A 16398-nucleotide genomic window follows, 5' to 3' on the forward strand; every position below is an offset into this window, starting at 1 on the left:
TATTGATGTAATCACTTATATTCGAATTTTCCTTACTTATATCTCTCGGTTAACTAGTTCGTCTTAGATTTACATGATTTTTCGCCTGAGTTGTAACTTGCTCTGGTTGGATCTATCAAGAAATTCTGCCAAGAGATATGATTTATATGTTGGTAACACATTGAATGTGGATTTGTTGAATGTGGACGCAAACTGTTCGATGAAATGTCTGAAAGAGATGTGATTTCTTGTGACTTCTTTCATTGTGCTTATGCCAAAAAAAAAAGATATGGAAGGGGTAGTTTAGTTGCTTGGAGCAGACCTCCATGAAAAATCATATGGGTTGTGAACGCGACACGGGGGGAAATAGAACATGCAGTTACCAAAAGACTAGCCCCCAGGACCTAGAAATATCATTTGTCCAAAACCCCGACGTGTTACTAGAGAGAGTCCATGTACTGTTGAGTACTTGAGTGTTAACAGCCTTGAAAAAATATCTAAGCTGAAAAGGTAGGAGTCGTGACTTATCTCTTTTGTTCAAGGGTTAAAATCACTTCTATATCAATTGGATCCATATTTGAATATCAAATTCTTAAGCAGTCAGGTAATCACAATATGCAAGCTCAAGTCATTCTAAGTTTATATGCTAAACTGATTCACTTTTTAACTTGTTTAGCTATTTCATAAACCATATAAAAACTTACCTTTATCCGCTTAGAAGATTTGCCGAGCTATCCTGACTGCAGCTTCTGTTTTTTTCTTTTCCTTCTTTTACATGAAAAGACATGTATGGATGAGGACAATCAAATGCAGCAACAAACATGGGTAAATCATAGGCATCCAATTGATGCAAAAGCAGCTAGAGGGATTCCTGGACTGCATTTTCAGACTGGAAGGACACTATTCCCATTAGATGATGGAAGATTTGGAGAGTTCCATTTGTCGAGTATCATGGGCGAAGGTTCAGGCCGACTAACTCTTTCAGTTAATTTCCGCAGAAAGACATCAATTGGGCGAAGGTTCAGGCCCATTTAATCATATCAAGACTGCCCGGAATTGCTGTGAGGTTTTCATCTTTATCATTAATTGGTTCTCTCTTCATGGTTACGGAAAATGGTGGTCTCGTTGAATATCAGTGGGACACATTAGAAGGCTGGAATTGGATCGGACATGGAGCCCCATACAACAATTAATCTTCATCGGTCTTCCAGGACCATGCTTCCAACATAGTCAACTATTTTTAGTTGGTTCCGATGGATATGTTTCCAATCACAGAGATAGTATGTCAAATTTAGTAGAGTACATACTACAATGAAGATTCATTGTGGTTAATGTTATTTTTACAGATCTTTTATCTTTTTTCATAATACCGAACATGGGTTCTGATATATGGTTGTTGATATTTAAGTAGAATACAGTGCACTTATAACCACGTGTTTGCTGAACTTATTTGCAAACACTTGTTTGCAAAAAAGATTATTGCAAACATGTGTTTGCAGAACAGATTGTTGCAAACACTTGTTTGCATAACAGATTGTTGCAAACACGTTTGCATAACAGATTGTTGTCAGATTGTTGCAAACGCGTTTGCATAACAGATCGTTGCAAACACGTTTGCATAACAGATCGTTGCAAACACGTTTGCATAACAGATCGTTGCAAACACGTTTGCAGAAAAACGTAAAGGGAAAAAACGCCGTTTTTTCTGGGTTTTTTTTTTTGAAAAAAAAAAATATTGAAAGTGGATCTTGTTAGAAAGCTAATGAAAAATCATTTCTAAATATATAATTTTTATAGAAATCCGACATCTCAAACAAAAGTTATATCGATTTAAAATTTAAAGAAAAATAAAAGAATTTAGTTACACAAAATGACAAAAAAATGTATTTTAGTATTTGCACACTTTTTGACCTTAATAATAATTTTCAAATGTTTAGTGCTTTTCTACTCATTTTCAATATTATTTTGACCTTTCTAGTAATTACCTCCTGAAATAATAAGTTCTTCACACAGTGGGATTAGATCTGTCTGTGGAATACAAAGACAACAATAATGGAGTTTAGTAACTGGTGAGGTTTTAGACGTGAATAAAATCGTCATTCTTTAAAATTGTCAAATTAATGGTTTGTCCTAGATTTGTTCATTTTCTTTGATATTTTGGGTTTTTGGGGAAGCGGTGGATGTTGAACATTGCAAAAGCATAAGGACAATCTCCTCATCTTTCTATCTCCAATCTCAATCTGCTCAGCTTTTGTTGAGTGATTTGAGATGTTCATTTTTTCACCACAATAGTAGAATGATATCATTAAGGATTATTTTCTAAATGGTCCCCTATTTATGTCCAGTTTTCCGCGTAGCCTCCTACTTTATCGAAATTACCTAAATGATCTCTTTTTTTGTTACCGTCACATGGTCGTCAAACTCCTTTTCCCTCTCCCAAAACTACCCTTCCGCGTTGTCATCTCTCTCGCCACCTCATCATCTTCTCCGATAAAGTCGCCGACTGACCAAAATTTCCGACGACCTTCATACTTACAAAAAAATATTGATTTTTTTTTTCTCTCTTTTGCTCTCTCCACTAGGGTCCCCAAACCCTAGATCTGGTTTGGGTTTCCCAAACCCAACAACAATGGTTCAACAACCTCATAATGAATAAGCTCAAATCTAGGGTTTCCAGAACGATGCATAACATTTTCTTTCAATACTTACAGAAATAGTTCTCCTACTTGCCATAAACTGATCTGGATAATCCTAACGACATCGCAGAAAACTGAAATCACAGAACTTGAACCACAATTAGCTGAAATACACGTACCTAATTTTTGTGAGATACAAGATTTCCTAGAGTCCCAAAAACAATCCCAGCACTTGCTCCGGATTAAGCTCATCAATGACAACAGCAACTGCAAGAGCATCAACATAAGCTCCAACACTGATACTAGAACACGTCAATCTCTCTCTACTCCTCTGTGAAATTTGAACCTTGAAACTCTCGACTATCTGGGGGTTTGAGATGTAAAATCAGCAGGAGATAGTGATCCATACCTCGGTCAATCATGTAATATTGTTTTGAATGTTCATCGGTTAATTAGGGTTTTGTCTTTTGATTCATGGTTTCTATCTCATATTGGGGGAACTTATTTGTTCTTCTAATCTAATGAAGGTGAATTTCACTAGGACTGTAATTCTGTAATTAGGGTTTATTATTCAGACTGATGAGAAAACCAGAAGATTCTCACGAGATAGATTCATTGGAGAGTAGTTTGTTCATTTATCAAACTTCTTCCGAAGGCAAGTCTCAACAATCTTGGAATGGCGAATTAGATTTAGTGGGAACGACATAAGATTTGCTTACACTCGTCAATCATCTTTTCGTCAACAATCAACTGAACCTTCCACACCAATCTCAATCGTTTTGAATGACTCATCAGTTAATCCCTTAATTTCTCTAAAAAGATATTCTCTTTCTCCGAACCCTAGTGGAGAGAGAGAAAAAAGTGAAAACTAATTTATTTATTTTTAAGTATGAAGGATGTCGGTCGGTCGGTCGGTGACCTTATCGGAAGATGATGAGGTGGCGAGAGGGATGACGCGGCAGAGAGAGGTGATGAGATGGAGGAGGGAGAGAGATGACAACGCGGAAGAGTAGTTTTGGGAGAGGGAAAAAAAATTTAACAGACGTGGGACGTTAACGAAGAAGGAGTCCATCTGAGTATTTTTCATAAATAGGCGGCTACACGAAAAACTCGTCATAAAATAGGGGGGGGGGGGCATTTAGGCCATCTCTCTCCAACCATTTTATTCATTGAGATCTCCAATCGTGAATTCCATCAGATCCATAACAAGATTGGAACCCTTATATATTCTTCATAACTATGCATCATTTGTAAGTACATGATTATGCCAAATATGTTAATTGACGAAGTTTAAAATGAATTTTCATGTTAAAAGATATTTCAAATGTTTTTCAATATATAAATATTTGGTAATCTAAAAATCATTTAAATGTCATCAAATGTACATCTAAAACTTATTATTGTAACATAATAGTTAATGTTGATTTTTTCAATCACGAAAAGAGATTTTAAATAGTGGAATAATACTATAACAATTGATAATTAAATACTTGATATAAGACGGATCAAAATGAAGAGATCTGACGATCAAGATGAATCTAAATATTAATATACGTGTACAACACGTGTATGTATGTGACGGATCGAGAAGACGAAATCCAACTATCAAGAAAAATTCAGAGTACCCTATTAGTTTTTTTTTTTTTTGATGAGATAGTACCCTATTAGTTTATCCATTTGACTTGAGGCATTAATAACATTATTTGTTTTTATGATTTAAAACAATTGGAGACTACAAAGAATGATTAAAGAAAGTAAGTAGTTAGGACCATGTCATACCATCTAGCCCAACTCTTTTTGTAATAATTAAAAGATATACTCCAATTTTCATATAATAACTAGTATTTTTGTAGCATGAAACGTAATAATTAGCAGTAGCCTGTTATTACTGAATAATAAATCTGAATGCTCGACATAAGTTGTTATGAACTTCGAACATTTAACCACTTTCACCAACTTCTCAAGACTCTCTTATGCCGATATAACTTCAACTCGAAAAATTTGAGGTGTTCACTCTTATTTCTAAACTATTCTAGGACAGGTAGAGATTAAACTTAAACCATCTAGACCAACTCTTTTTGGGTGTCAATGATGTGAGCTACTTACTCTTCAAGTTTCAACACCATGGGGCACCATTACATATGTTGTGGTATACTGGTATTGGGGCTGAGTATTCCATGGCCTAGCTAGAAAGAAATCCCAGAAAGGAAGTCACAAAGAAGTCAAAAATGGCCTTTTAAAATTAGCAAAGTGGAAAGAGGTGATAGGGTACCCTAAAGTTTAGTACTACTCATTTTGCTTTTGAGGCACCATTGAGGTAAAAGTAAAGTTCTGCAAAATGTGATGAAATTACAGAATATCTTTTGGAGAAGACAAGTGTATCAATTGACTGTCGGCTTCTTTTTCTATTGACAAGAACCAATCCAATTCTCTCTCTCTCTATCTCTGCTTTGTAGCCATTGATTTTAGAGATAGCAGAGTGATATAAGAGTGTCAAGTTTCTTCTTTACTTGTCATGGGTTTCTCTCAATATAACAATTTTTGGAAACATCTAATCACTGATATAATTTCCCTTCTTTTAAGAATTCAAAATGTAATGGAAGAAGAAGAATGGTGATGCATGTGTGACTGCCTAGCTCATCAGAGAAAGTGATAGATATAGGGACACTGGTCTGAAGCACAATTATAGCATGAGGTATAGAGTTAAATTAGGGGGTTAGTTTGGGGTGTATTTCATTCACAATGGAGAGTCCCACTTTCATTAATTCTCCTATCATTTCAATTACATGTCTATTGACATTGTATATTTTTTTATAAATTCTCATTAACAATTTTATTGATACTGTATGAACTTTCATTGAAAGTGTAATATATAGCTAAATAGATACTGAGAGTTATTAAACTCAACATAGCGTAGATACATAATGAATAAATACATTAATTAGTTAACTATAAATGTTTGTGATTGAATGTTGCAGACACTCGTGGACTTTTGAAATGTCATGCAAAGTCTTCATTGACTACAGCTTTTAGTTTCAAGGACATATTTGTTGTTTCTTAGAAGCCCCTTGTAGTCCGCCTATACGACTCCCCGAGAAAGATAATCATCATTTATAAGACCATTGCAAACATAAGTAAACCAATGTTTGAACAGTTTTGTAAGGCGTTTTTAAGAACTTTTTTTATATAATTCAAAATCCGAGTAATTTGTAGCCCATGCATGTAATCATTTGTATGTTGTCACTATGTTTAAGTTGCTTACTAAAATAAATACAAAATTTAATAAAAAAAAATTTAAACCACACGAAACCATATTTCGTTCAGAAGTGATACAATCACAAATTTACATGGATATAATTTTTATTTCTTTCGGTTCAGCGACATGAGAGTTAAATAAGTAAATTCTCAGAACTTCGAATGTAAAGTACCTCATGAGGTGAGAGAACTTGACTAGTCACTGACGAAAAGAAGAAAGAATAAAAATAAAAAGATCCTACAGATCAAAGATGAAAAGACCCTAAGGGTCACAAAAAACAAGACTAAAATACATAATAATACTAATAGAGAAAATATTAATTTACATCCCTCTCGACTTCCATTGTTGTAGGCATTTGAACTCCTCTGATGCGCCCAATCTGCCACCATCAATTCTGTTATTCCAGGCATTTGAACTCCTCGAAAATCAGTAACAAACATATCCTCGAGATCTGTGATTTTTCACTTTTTATCTATGTTTTCATTGTTTCGTCCCGTGATTTCAATTTCTTTCAAAATTTCAAATCCACATACGGCCCATGATTTCAACTTCTGTCAAAATTTCAAACCAAAACCAGAATGAGAATTTGATTTAAACCATGATTCCTACTTCTAACAAAACTTCAAATCCGACAAAACTGAAACGGGGATTATGTGGAAACCCTAATTCACTGGAAAGATAAAATTTTAGAAAACCTTGAGAGATAAAACCCTAGAAAATGATCGCCTCTCTGGATCAGGGGCCAAATCAGAAGGAAAAAAAGAAATAAAGACGCGGGAAGAAGTGATAGATTCTCCATTAAAGATGTTATATATAGGGCAAGAAAAGAAAAACAAGATACACCGAGAAGGAAAGAAACATAAGAGATTCCGACGAAGAGACAGAGCAAACAAAGACCAACGTGAAGAAGAAAAAAAAAAACTTGTTGACAACAGTTTTTGTGTCCTACCCAGAGATAATAGTTTTAATGGGCAGTTGACGAGTCAAACAAATTGAACACAAAACTTAATCATTGATTTGTTAAAAACACTAGGATTTTGAGTAATGTCTTGATTAGGCCAGGTAGCTAGGTAGGATTTTAAGTAATGTTTGAATACAATTGAGTCGTTAAAAAATGTAGTTTTTGTGTAGTACTTTCAGACTCTGTTTAACATGTGTGAATTTTTTGTTTGTACGAAAATCGATTTTCAATCTGATCATAACAACGTGAAAATCAATTTCTCATAGGAAAATGGTAGGAAAAAAGTCGCTAGCATTTTCCAACAAAAACATGGAAAAACGACACTACGCTCCCTCCTTCCTAATCCTATAACTCTCTGTATCTAGACTTTTGCTCTTCTTGGATCTCACACCCTCCTTCAAAGTCTCTCTGTCTCTCTCAATCTCTAAAGAACTTGGGTTTATCTCTTTGTTGCACTATCTTTTTGCCTCTCATGACATACCAAACACAAGAAATTGAATTTTCGTAAGAGATTTTCTATTCCATCAGAAAGAAATTGGTTTACATCAAACATTGTCATATGTATCAAACGGATCCTTTATGTATTTGATAAAGTAACAGCATGTACGGGAGACAACCGAATCACCCGATTAGTAGAATTTATTGTGCTTATTTCTCTTTGAAAATCAACTTAGATGGAAGTGCTTGGCCAATATTTTTATCTATTTTGTAAACGGAGATGCTTGGTTCACAAAAGAATTTGACAAATTTTTGTCAACATGATGTGGCAAGATTCCTTTCAAAGTTTGACTGAATCTAGATCGTTCTCTTCATGAGTTGTTCGTGTTTTAACTGTTAGGATTCAATCAAATTTTCAAGAGAGACTTGCCACATCATTTCGGTAAAGAAGTTGTCAAATTATTTTCTGAACTTAGCATTTCCGTTTTGTAAATTCTAATATTTAAGCGATATGGGATGGTGCATACATGGATGAAGCCATGACCAACATTTATTTGTAAGTTGGTCGTTTTGTATTTCCCTGATGTACCAACATTTTACGAGATAAGAAAATAAATTTGACTAACTACTATAATTTACGGACCATATTAAATTCTTTAACTACTTTGATTAGTAGTGACCGAAATTACAAAATGCAACACTTTTAGAGTCGTTCTTTAAATAACTACGATGAAAGTTATTTTACTGGCGATTGTACCATAATAAGTGCCCGAGGATCATTTCATTTGCAATATATAGATTATTCATACTATCATATCAATTTCAAATCTCGCATGTGTACAGTATGTATATATATATTCTTTTGTAAGCCACCTTAATATGACAATAGAATAAATATGAGTAGGGTGTGGAGATTGGGACAGTTGAAGGAAGGAGAGAGGGGTAAGAATAGAATAAAGAATGTAATAGGGGAAAAAGGCAGTGAACTAATTGTGGAGAAAAACTGAGGAAATCTAACTAAGAAAGCAATCTCACCTTTTTGTTGATATTTGTCTCCCCCTACTTTTCTTACTTATCTAACAGCTTTTTCCCCTCCCTCCTACCTTTCCGACTTTTATGTCCACCACCTCTCTTACAGTAGTACTCTCCCCATTTCCCAATCCCACCACCACCTCCTCCTCCTCCTCCTCCCACAACCGCCAAAAGGAAAAGGACAAAACCTCCTCCATGCACCTCCTCTGACCTCACCTACCTATACTAGCTATATATCACCCCCTCTCTCTCTAATTAATTCTCTCTAAAAGTCGGCCTGTTATAACAGGCCATGCACCTTCATGACTTCAGGTAATGTTTTTCTTGAAATCCAGACCCAAATTTTAATTAATTTCACTAACTAATATAGCATTCACGTTGAATTTCAATTCCTAATGATAAATGCTGGAGTCACTTCATAGGCGAAGGAAGATACTTATGAATAACATTCACATTGAATTTCAATTCGGATAAATCAGCTGAGCCCGGGACCGCTCCCCATTAGAGCTGATTTTGAGGGTCTGAGCCCGGGCCCTTAAATTTGAATGAAAAGATGAATTAAGGGCCCTGAGACCGCTCCCCATTGGACTTGCTCTTAGGAGCCAAAGATATATCAAGTTTTTGCTCACTAACTATTGAAATTAAAACGAAACGAAAGACGAAAAGATTGTGACGATCATCTCACACTCTTAGTTGGAAAGACAAAATAAATTTTTTTATCTAATGAGCAATTTGATTATAAATTTAGTAACTGTCTAATAATTTTGATGACAACTTATGGTAAGGAATGTAATTGCATTTAATTTTTTTTTTTTGTGAAAATATTGATGCAGTTAATTAACAAACACACAAAGTAAATAATGAAACCATTGCGTGTTAGACAATAACCTGTCATGAGAAAAAGCTAGTAGTAAGTAATACAGTATAATGTCTAGTGAGAGAGTGAGAGAGAGTTTAAATAAAAGTAGTAATTTATATTATGTCGGGATAGATTTCCTCTATAAGACAAGACAAGTTACTTTCATCTAACTTCACTTGTCTATCTTTTGCTTTCAAATATACCATCTTTGGCCTTCTAAACCCAATTAATGTTTATCAACTCTTCTTCTACTACTAAACTTTTTCAACAAAAAGAATAAAATATCCTTAACAAAAAAAAACAAAAAGAATAAAATTACCACTTAAATGAAAATGTTCTCCCCATCTCTTCTTTTAGTTCTATTTGTTTATTTTCATGTTATTTATATTTCTATTAGCAACTCATTTCTTTTAAAATTTCATCAAAAAAAAAAAAACTCATTTATTTTAAAGTTTCTTCAAATCTTATCATGATGCCACTTTTTGAAGACTATCACAGGAAGCCCGTACCTGTCTTTTTCACTCTTAACCCGCTTTTACTCTTAGCGTCTCCACATAGTCACGGACTAGGGCAGTCCGAGAGCATTCAAGCTGAGTCTAATTTGTGCTAGGTTTGCATAGTAGAGACTCCGGTAGTTTAAATGCCCTCGGACTCTCTTATCCGAAGACTCTAGACTGATCAGTCCGAAGTCTATAGACAGTGCGAAGAAAGGGGTGGTTCTTGAGATAGCCCTTTTATCTTTTTTTTTTTTTTTTGTCAAATGTTTGATAAAGGACAATGAAGTCATTATTAGCACCGGAGTCTTTTAACCAAACTTAAATAAACAACAAGAATGAAAACTAACTTTAGAAGTTCAAGGTTAGATTAGTGCATTGATGTATATGAAGGGATCATGGTCCAATAAGTAATCCACATATTAGGGCTAGTTTGTGCATTGGGGTGGGGTGGAGCCCGGGAGTCCAGGGTCTCCCAGCCCCTGGACTACCTGATTGGAACATGTTGGGGCTAGACTCCCAAATTTGCATGTGAGAGCTCTGCCCATTCTGCATTGAAGTTGCTCTAAGAATAATTTGGACCTCCCATCACATATATACAAACAAATTCGTAATCGCACCCTACAACTTACAGTTAGACTAGTCCTGTGGTAACCAAATTATAGAGTTGGTGACTGCTTTGGACGTGGATCGATCGGATGTCATTATTTCAAATACTATATAGCACAGTATTGGACAAAATAATCTAGAAAATGTTTTGTAAAATACAAGTAGAGTTGTCGAATGGCCAATTTGAAGTGCATGTAAAACGAGGTAAAACTAGGGACGGGACAACACATTCCCTCAAAGTAGGGTAAAAACTTCAATCTTGAGATCTGATTGAAAGGAAGTAAGATGTGGCGGTGCCGACCATATAATTCTACTAAGGAAAATAAAATCCATCCATCAATATCATCAAATTCTATACAACCCTCCAAAACTGTCCTCAAGAGATTTACAATTTGACTACCTCATGATTATAGTTCAACATTTGATTGGTGAATCCCTCAAAACAAGGAGGGGAAGATATGATTTAGGGTTTGGGGATCAATGTAGTCTCTTATTTACTAGGAATTAGAATTTTAAATAATAAATAAAAATTCAACCTCAATATTATATAGGAGTTTCCTAATCCAAATACAGAACCTCTAAGTTAGATTTCACAATAGTATTTTTGTTTGATTTGTAGAGTCTGATTTGTTTATATGACTAATTTACCCTTCGTTTTAGTCAGATGAATACGATAAGCCAGACTCGGACAACGAAAAAAGTAATGCACCACATACAACAACAAGGTATGGCCAACAACGGGTAGCCCAGTTGGTTAGTGCATTACTCTGCAATGCAGAAGTCCCAAGTTTGATCCACTGGAAGTGCAAATTTGAGGAATATTGAACTTGGATTATTATTACAAGTATTAATTATGTAATAAATTTGTCGCGCTTTAGCCTCTTTCATCTTGCTGGGCTTTTTAGGCCTCTTTCATTTCTTGGTTTAACCTAAGCGATTATCGTGCTTATCACATCTTCGTGATGTATCAATGCCTTGTAACGACTAACGTAGAATGTAGTCGATTTCTCAAAAATAAAATACAAGGTATGAGAACTTGAGTAATTATACTCAATGGATGAAAGTAATACGGTTACCTGAAAATTTCTAAGAGAAATTGGACTAGCCTCATTTATTCAATTGATCGAATTATAGTTCATGTATTTTGTGTACTAATTCAGTATCCTACAATCCTATTAACTTCAGTTCTTCCATTAAATACACATTCAACATAGGAACACGAGCAAACTTGATCACATGAAACATCATTCCATCATACATTTTTGTAAGTTTTAGAATTAGCTATTGAGCTTACCTTCGTCACTATCGTTGCTTGCATTAAGTGGGGAAGATTAATAGCACCGATAGAAACAGAAGAGACATCCTCTCGACTCGTTCTCTATGCTACTTTCTGGTTTCTCTCTCGTTCCATCGTGTACAGCCATCAAAGAACTTGTACCTGGAGACTCCGGTGGCAAGACCTTGTTCTCGGAACTAAATGTCCGAGATGGGATCATATGTTCCGGTGGTGAAAGGGTCGTCAAATATTGTCGAAGCATCACGATTACTTGGCTGAAATCCGGTCTTGCATTTGGGTCTTCACTCCAACATGAGGTTAGAATTAGAGCCAAATGTGCCGGAAGGTCTTCTGCGCTGGGCCTCACGTTCTAATAGTCGACCAAAAAAGAAGAGATCTTCGATCATCAAATGCTCTAGAGTTCGAATGAAGAATGATCAAAAGAGATGGTACGAAAGAGATTATTTACCTTGAAAGCAGCGGCATATGCTGCTTGGAGATTTGACATGCCCTCAAAGGGCAACCGATTGTGGAAAAGTTCCCACAATACGATAGAAAAGCTATATAAATCCACTTTATGGTTGTAATGTTTTTTCTCCCCATGTCTCAATGTGACTGTGCTGTATAACTGTACCATTAGAAGAAGGTTATTTATGTGGATATTTCCAAAATTTGAAGTTGAAATGTAGTTTTTATTATGATTTACCTCTGGAGCCATCCAACGATATGTCCCTGTTTCAGCAGTCATCATCTCTGTTACAGATTCTTCTCTTGCTAAACCAAAGTCCACAAGTTTCACCGTTTTATGATCTGCAGTCAAAATCATATTTTCTGCACAAAAATATAGGAGCTTGTCAATACTTATTCGAGTATCGTCGCCTCTGTTGCAAGTTTTAAATTGTATCGAGAGAGTCCTAAGTCTAAACTATACATCTAAGATTCAATCAATCAAGACTCAAGGAGAAAAAAAAGAAAGAACACTCATCTACCATTTTACGGACAGACAATATTCAAGATCACAAGGAAAGGTTTCTACGACAATCTAAACGAAAAGGCTTGTCACGGCAACAATCAATCAGATGTAACGTAAACACTTTTGCCCTTGACATTAAGTCGGGTTCAGCGACAATCTAAACATGGGAGAAATATGGTCCAGAATAACATGGAAATAACTATCACGCTATCAATATTCAAACTTTAACTTCAACCACACAATATTGAATTGCAGCAACTATTCCTAATCGTCATCTATGAACTTTCAACTACTATGGGCCATGATTCAACCTAAAAATGTACTAAGAAACTTATGGAGTAAGGTACCATAACCTGTACGTAAGTACATATGACCAATTGCCCGACAGACCAGCTTTAGGCAATGAAGTATGGCAGTTCTAACAACAGCAAGCTCAAAGATATACCTAGTGCTTCCGAATCTTCCAAATTGAAATATTGATGTTTATTACCCAAAATCTGAATTGTCATTATGATATAAACCCTATTAAATGAACTGCATTTCAGAGAATTCAATTACCAGTTTCCACTATATCACCTTTAGTCAATGGTTGAAGTCAGGTTATCTGAGTTCTAGCATCATGAACAAGATAATAGCAAAATGTAGTGCTAGAATCATGCATATTTAAAGATTGTGGTTACTACCCAGTGTTCGATTTCTCATCATCTACGGACCTACCCCTTAATAACAACTCAGGATTGGACTTTTTTAAGGTACAATGATCGATTATTTTAGCATTGAAACTTTATGCACAGCCCAAGCATGAGTGAGTAGCCATAAGAGAAAAACACATAAAAAGATGAAAAGGAAATGTTAGTGATGCCTATGGTTTCATATAAGATAAATAGTTACTCAAAGCTTTGGACCCAGCTAAACCATGAAAATGTCAAGCTACCAGTAGCTCCGATTAATACCTATTGAGATAGAAGAGTATGGTGTGGTTTTGGACATTCCTTGCCCCTGATTGGTCTAGGGCTCTCTCCCCACAAAAGCTAGATCAAAAGGTAAGGCTTCCCTTAACAATATAAACCATCCACTCTCATAACCAATGTGGAACTAACTGCAACCTTCACAATTCAAATGTTGGAACTTGAAGATTATGACCTAAAAGACTTTTGTAAACCTGGCTCTGATACCATTTGTTGGTTGATCTTGGACCTCTCTCGCCTTAAACATTAGCTCAAGAGGCGGGACTTTCCCTCCCACTTATAAAGTGACCACCATCTCCTCCCACAGGTTATATGGGCTAACTCCAACCAAGTTAGGAGGACTAGATTTCACTAAGCATCAAACGACCAAACACTACACAAAACATGAATTCATTTGGGGCTACAAGCTAGGTCCGCATATAAAACAAGGAAAAAGAAGGAAATTACCAGGCTTTAGGTCACGGTGGATGATCCCGTGTGAGTGCAAACATTCCATGGCCTGAGCAATGTCAAGTGCAAAACTAACTGCAATACGTGTATCCAAACACCTAGGTCGTAAGTTTACCAAGAATTTACGCAACGTACCGCCCAATACAAGCTCAGTTACTATCACCATAACCGGCTCCTTGCAAGCTCCAATAAACTTTTAACACAAACAATACAAAATTCAGATTTTCTAAATGTACCTAATTGCACACATGAAAGATTTCCACAAAATCCCTAATCAAGAACAAGCAAAAACCGACTTATTTCATATCATTGTCACAGTTTTAGAATAGATATTCAATTATCGAAGAAGTGAGATTTAAAAATCAACCTTGACCAAATTTTTGTGTTTAACTCTAGAAAGCATTGTGACCTCTCTCGCAAACCGTCCCTCTCTCTTGGAAATCTCCTCTGGGGCATCCCCTCTATGAACAATTTTAATCGCCACAGTTTGATTTCTATATCTGAATCAAATAAACACAGTAAATGAGATAACTTAAACATACCCAGAACCCAAATTGAGTTCAACTACATTCATCACACTTAATTCAGCTCCACAAACACTTCTAACTTGAAATATCAATAGATATTTCATTAAGGGCAGAGGGCGAAAAAATGTTATAAGATCAAGGTAGTCTTCACATTTATAATCAAGATGGGGCATTTTGAATCTATGTAATTCCATTCAAGTTCATTTTTTTCTAAGAATTTATACAATTTCTCAGTCAAAATTAACCAAAATAAGCAATAATTTGAACAAACTTACTTTCCTTCATAAACTTTTGCATGAGCTCCCTCTCCAATTTTTGGCCCAACAAAAAGTTGTTTAGGATCAATCAGCCACTTTGATTCCAAATTGAACTCATCATCTGAGTAAAACCCATTGCTTGCTTCCATTTTTTCTTCTTAAACTATGAAGGATCTTCTATTCACTAATTAAATCTTCCATTGTTACCCATTCAAAGATTTAGGGCTAGAAAGCGCTGAGTTGAACTAATAAGTTAGCATGCAATTTAGCTATAGAAACGACATGCTCTGTTATACCTTTACCATATCTGATTTCACCATCAAATCCCCATCTCAAAAATCAAACCCCAAGATCAAAGTTAACTAAATGGGCCCTTGTTAAATAAATAAAAAACCCCAGGGGGAAATAAGAAGATGAAGAACATACACAAATGAACCAGAACCCAAACCCTTCCACCCTCTCTTACAGGTAGCAGAGAAATCAGCAAATCAGCTACCAATATCACAACCTTGATTGAGAAAAGAACACCAACCCAGATTAAGTTTTGATAAATTAAGTAAAGGGTAGAGCTTTAATAGTCTTGAATCAACCCATGGAAGAAGAAGAAGCCATGGATGAAATTGGTATATATCGTGAGAAAGAAGAGAGGGAGAGAGAAAGAGAAAGGAAAGTCAGAAGACTACAGTACAAGATATACTTTTAAAATATTAAAAGAGATTTTGATACTCACCAATTGATACATTTTTCGCGTGTTGATTAAGTCAAGATTAGTCTTGGTTTCAACAACTTAATCATTAATGAACTTTTTTTACAAAACATTGAATTTATGCTAAATCAATGGTTGAGATTGTTTTTCATGAATAGCAATAGTGGGTCAACCATTTAGTGATTTGTACAACAAAAAGATGAAGATTTGAAATGGGGGCATTTGTGATCCGAGTACACAGGGCCTCAATAGACTTCCTGCTGTACTCCTTCCAATATGACAAGGGATATTTTAGTCTTTTCACAATTTTTGCAGACGATGAAAACACTAAAATACTCCTTGTCTTATAAACCACTTCAGTACTGAAAGATGTCAAAGAGTACAACTAGGAGCTTCCCAATCATTTTTTATTTGTCATAGATGAATGGAGACTTTAGTAGGAAGGGTTTGTGACCATGGGGGTACCAATAAACAAAAACTGTTGAAGGCCACATGCACCATCATCCTCACCCAACCCCACCCTACCCACCCTAAAAGTTTTTGAATTTCTAGAAAGATGTAGGAGGAAAAGGTTGATCTCATTGGTGTTGTATTGGAAGATTTTCATGGATGTACTGTTAGACCCATATATATACACACACACGCGCGGAGCACGGAGTATATTTATTTGCACCTTACATGATCAAATCAGTGAATTTTTGGACTATTTGATTAACCTAGTCTTTTATCACAACTTTGGTACCAAATTATATACATTGGTTTATCTAGCCACAACTTATTATTTGTATTAGCTAGGTTGAGTTAATTTAACGAAATAATCAAATAATTTTTTTTTTTTGTTGAAACACGAAATAATCAAATAAGTACATGATATAGTACGCAGGGACGGAACCAGGATTAATGATCTAGGGTGGCCAATGTAATTGGAATTAGAGAAAAGTTTTAAAACAAAGATTACATACAAAAAAATTGCTGAT

At 35.4% G+C, this 16398-nt stretch overlaps 1 protein-coding gene across 2 annotated transcripts; it reads right to left on the minus strand.

Moving 5' to 3' along the window:
- Positions 1–11347: 11347 nt before the first annotated feature.
- LOC147542698 (serine/threonine-protein kinase STY13-like) lies at positions 11348–15640 on the minus strand. 2 transcript variants are annotated; one of them, XM_086636195.1, is made up of 6 exons: positions 14734–15640; positions 14299–14431; positions 13929–14124; positions 12247–12371; positions 12010–12168; positions 11348–11910 (listed from the first exon to the last, which is right to left on the minus strand). In XM_086636195.1, the coding sequence occupies exons 1-6, from the start codon at positions 14862–14864 to the stop codon at positions 11596–11598; spliced, it is 1059 nt and encodes a 352-aa protein (XP_086492321.1). In that variant the 5' UTR covers positions 14865–15640; the 3' UTR covers positions 11348–11595. The 2 variants fall into 2 exon arrangements, with proteins under 2 accessions (XP_086492321.1, XP_086492322.1); XM_086636196.1 differs by having other exon boundaries at positions 12247–12350; positions 14734–15443.
- Positions 15641–16398: the final 758 nt, after the last annotated feature.

The sequence above is a fragment of the Eschscholzia californica genome, unplaced genomic scaffold, assembly GCF_041429995.1.
Source record: "Eschscholzia californica isolate CP2 unplaced genomic scaffold, dmEscCali1.0.p SCAF_4, whole genome shotgun sequence".
Classification (NCBI taxonomy): domain Eukaryota; kingdom Viridiplantae; phylum Streptophyta; class Magnoliopsida; order Ranunculales; family Papaveraceae; genus Eschscholzia; species Eschscholzia californica.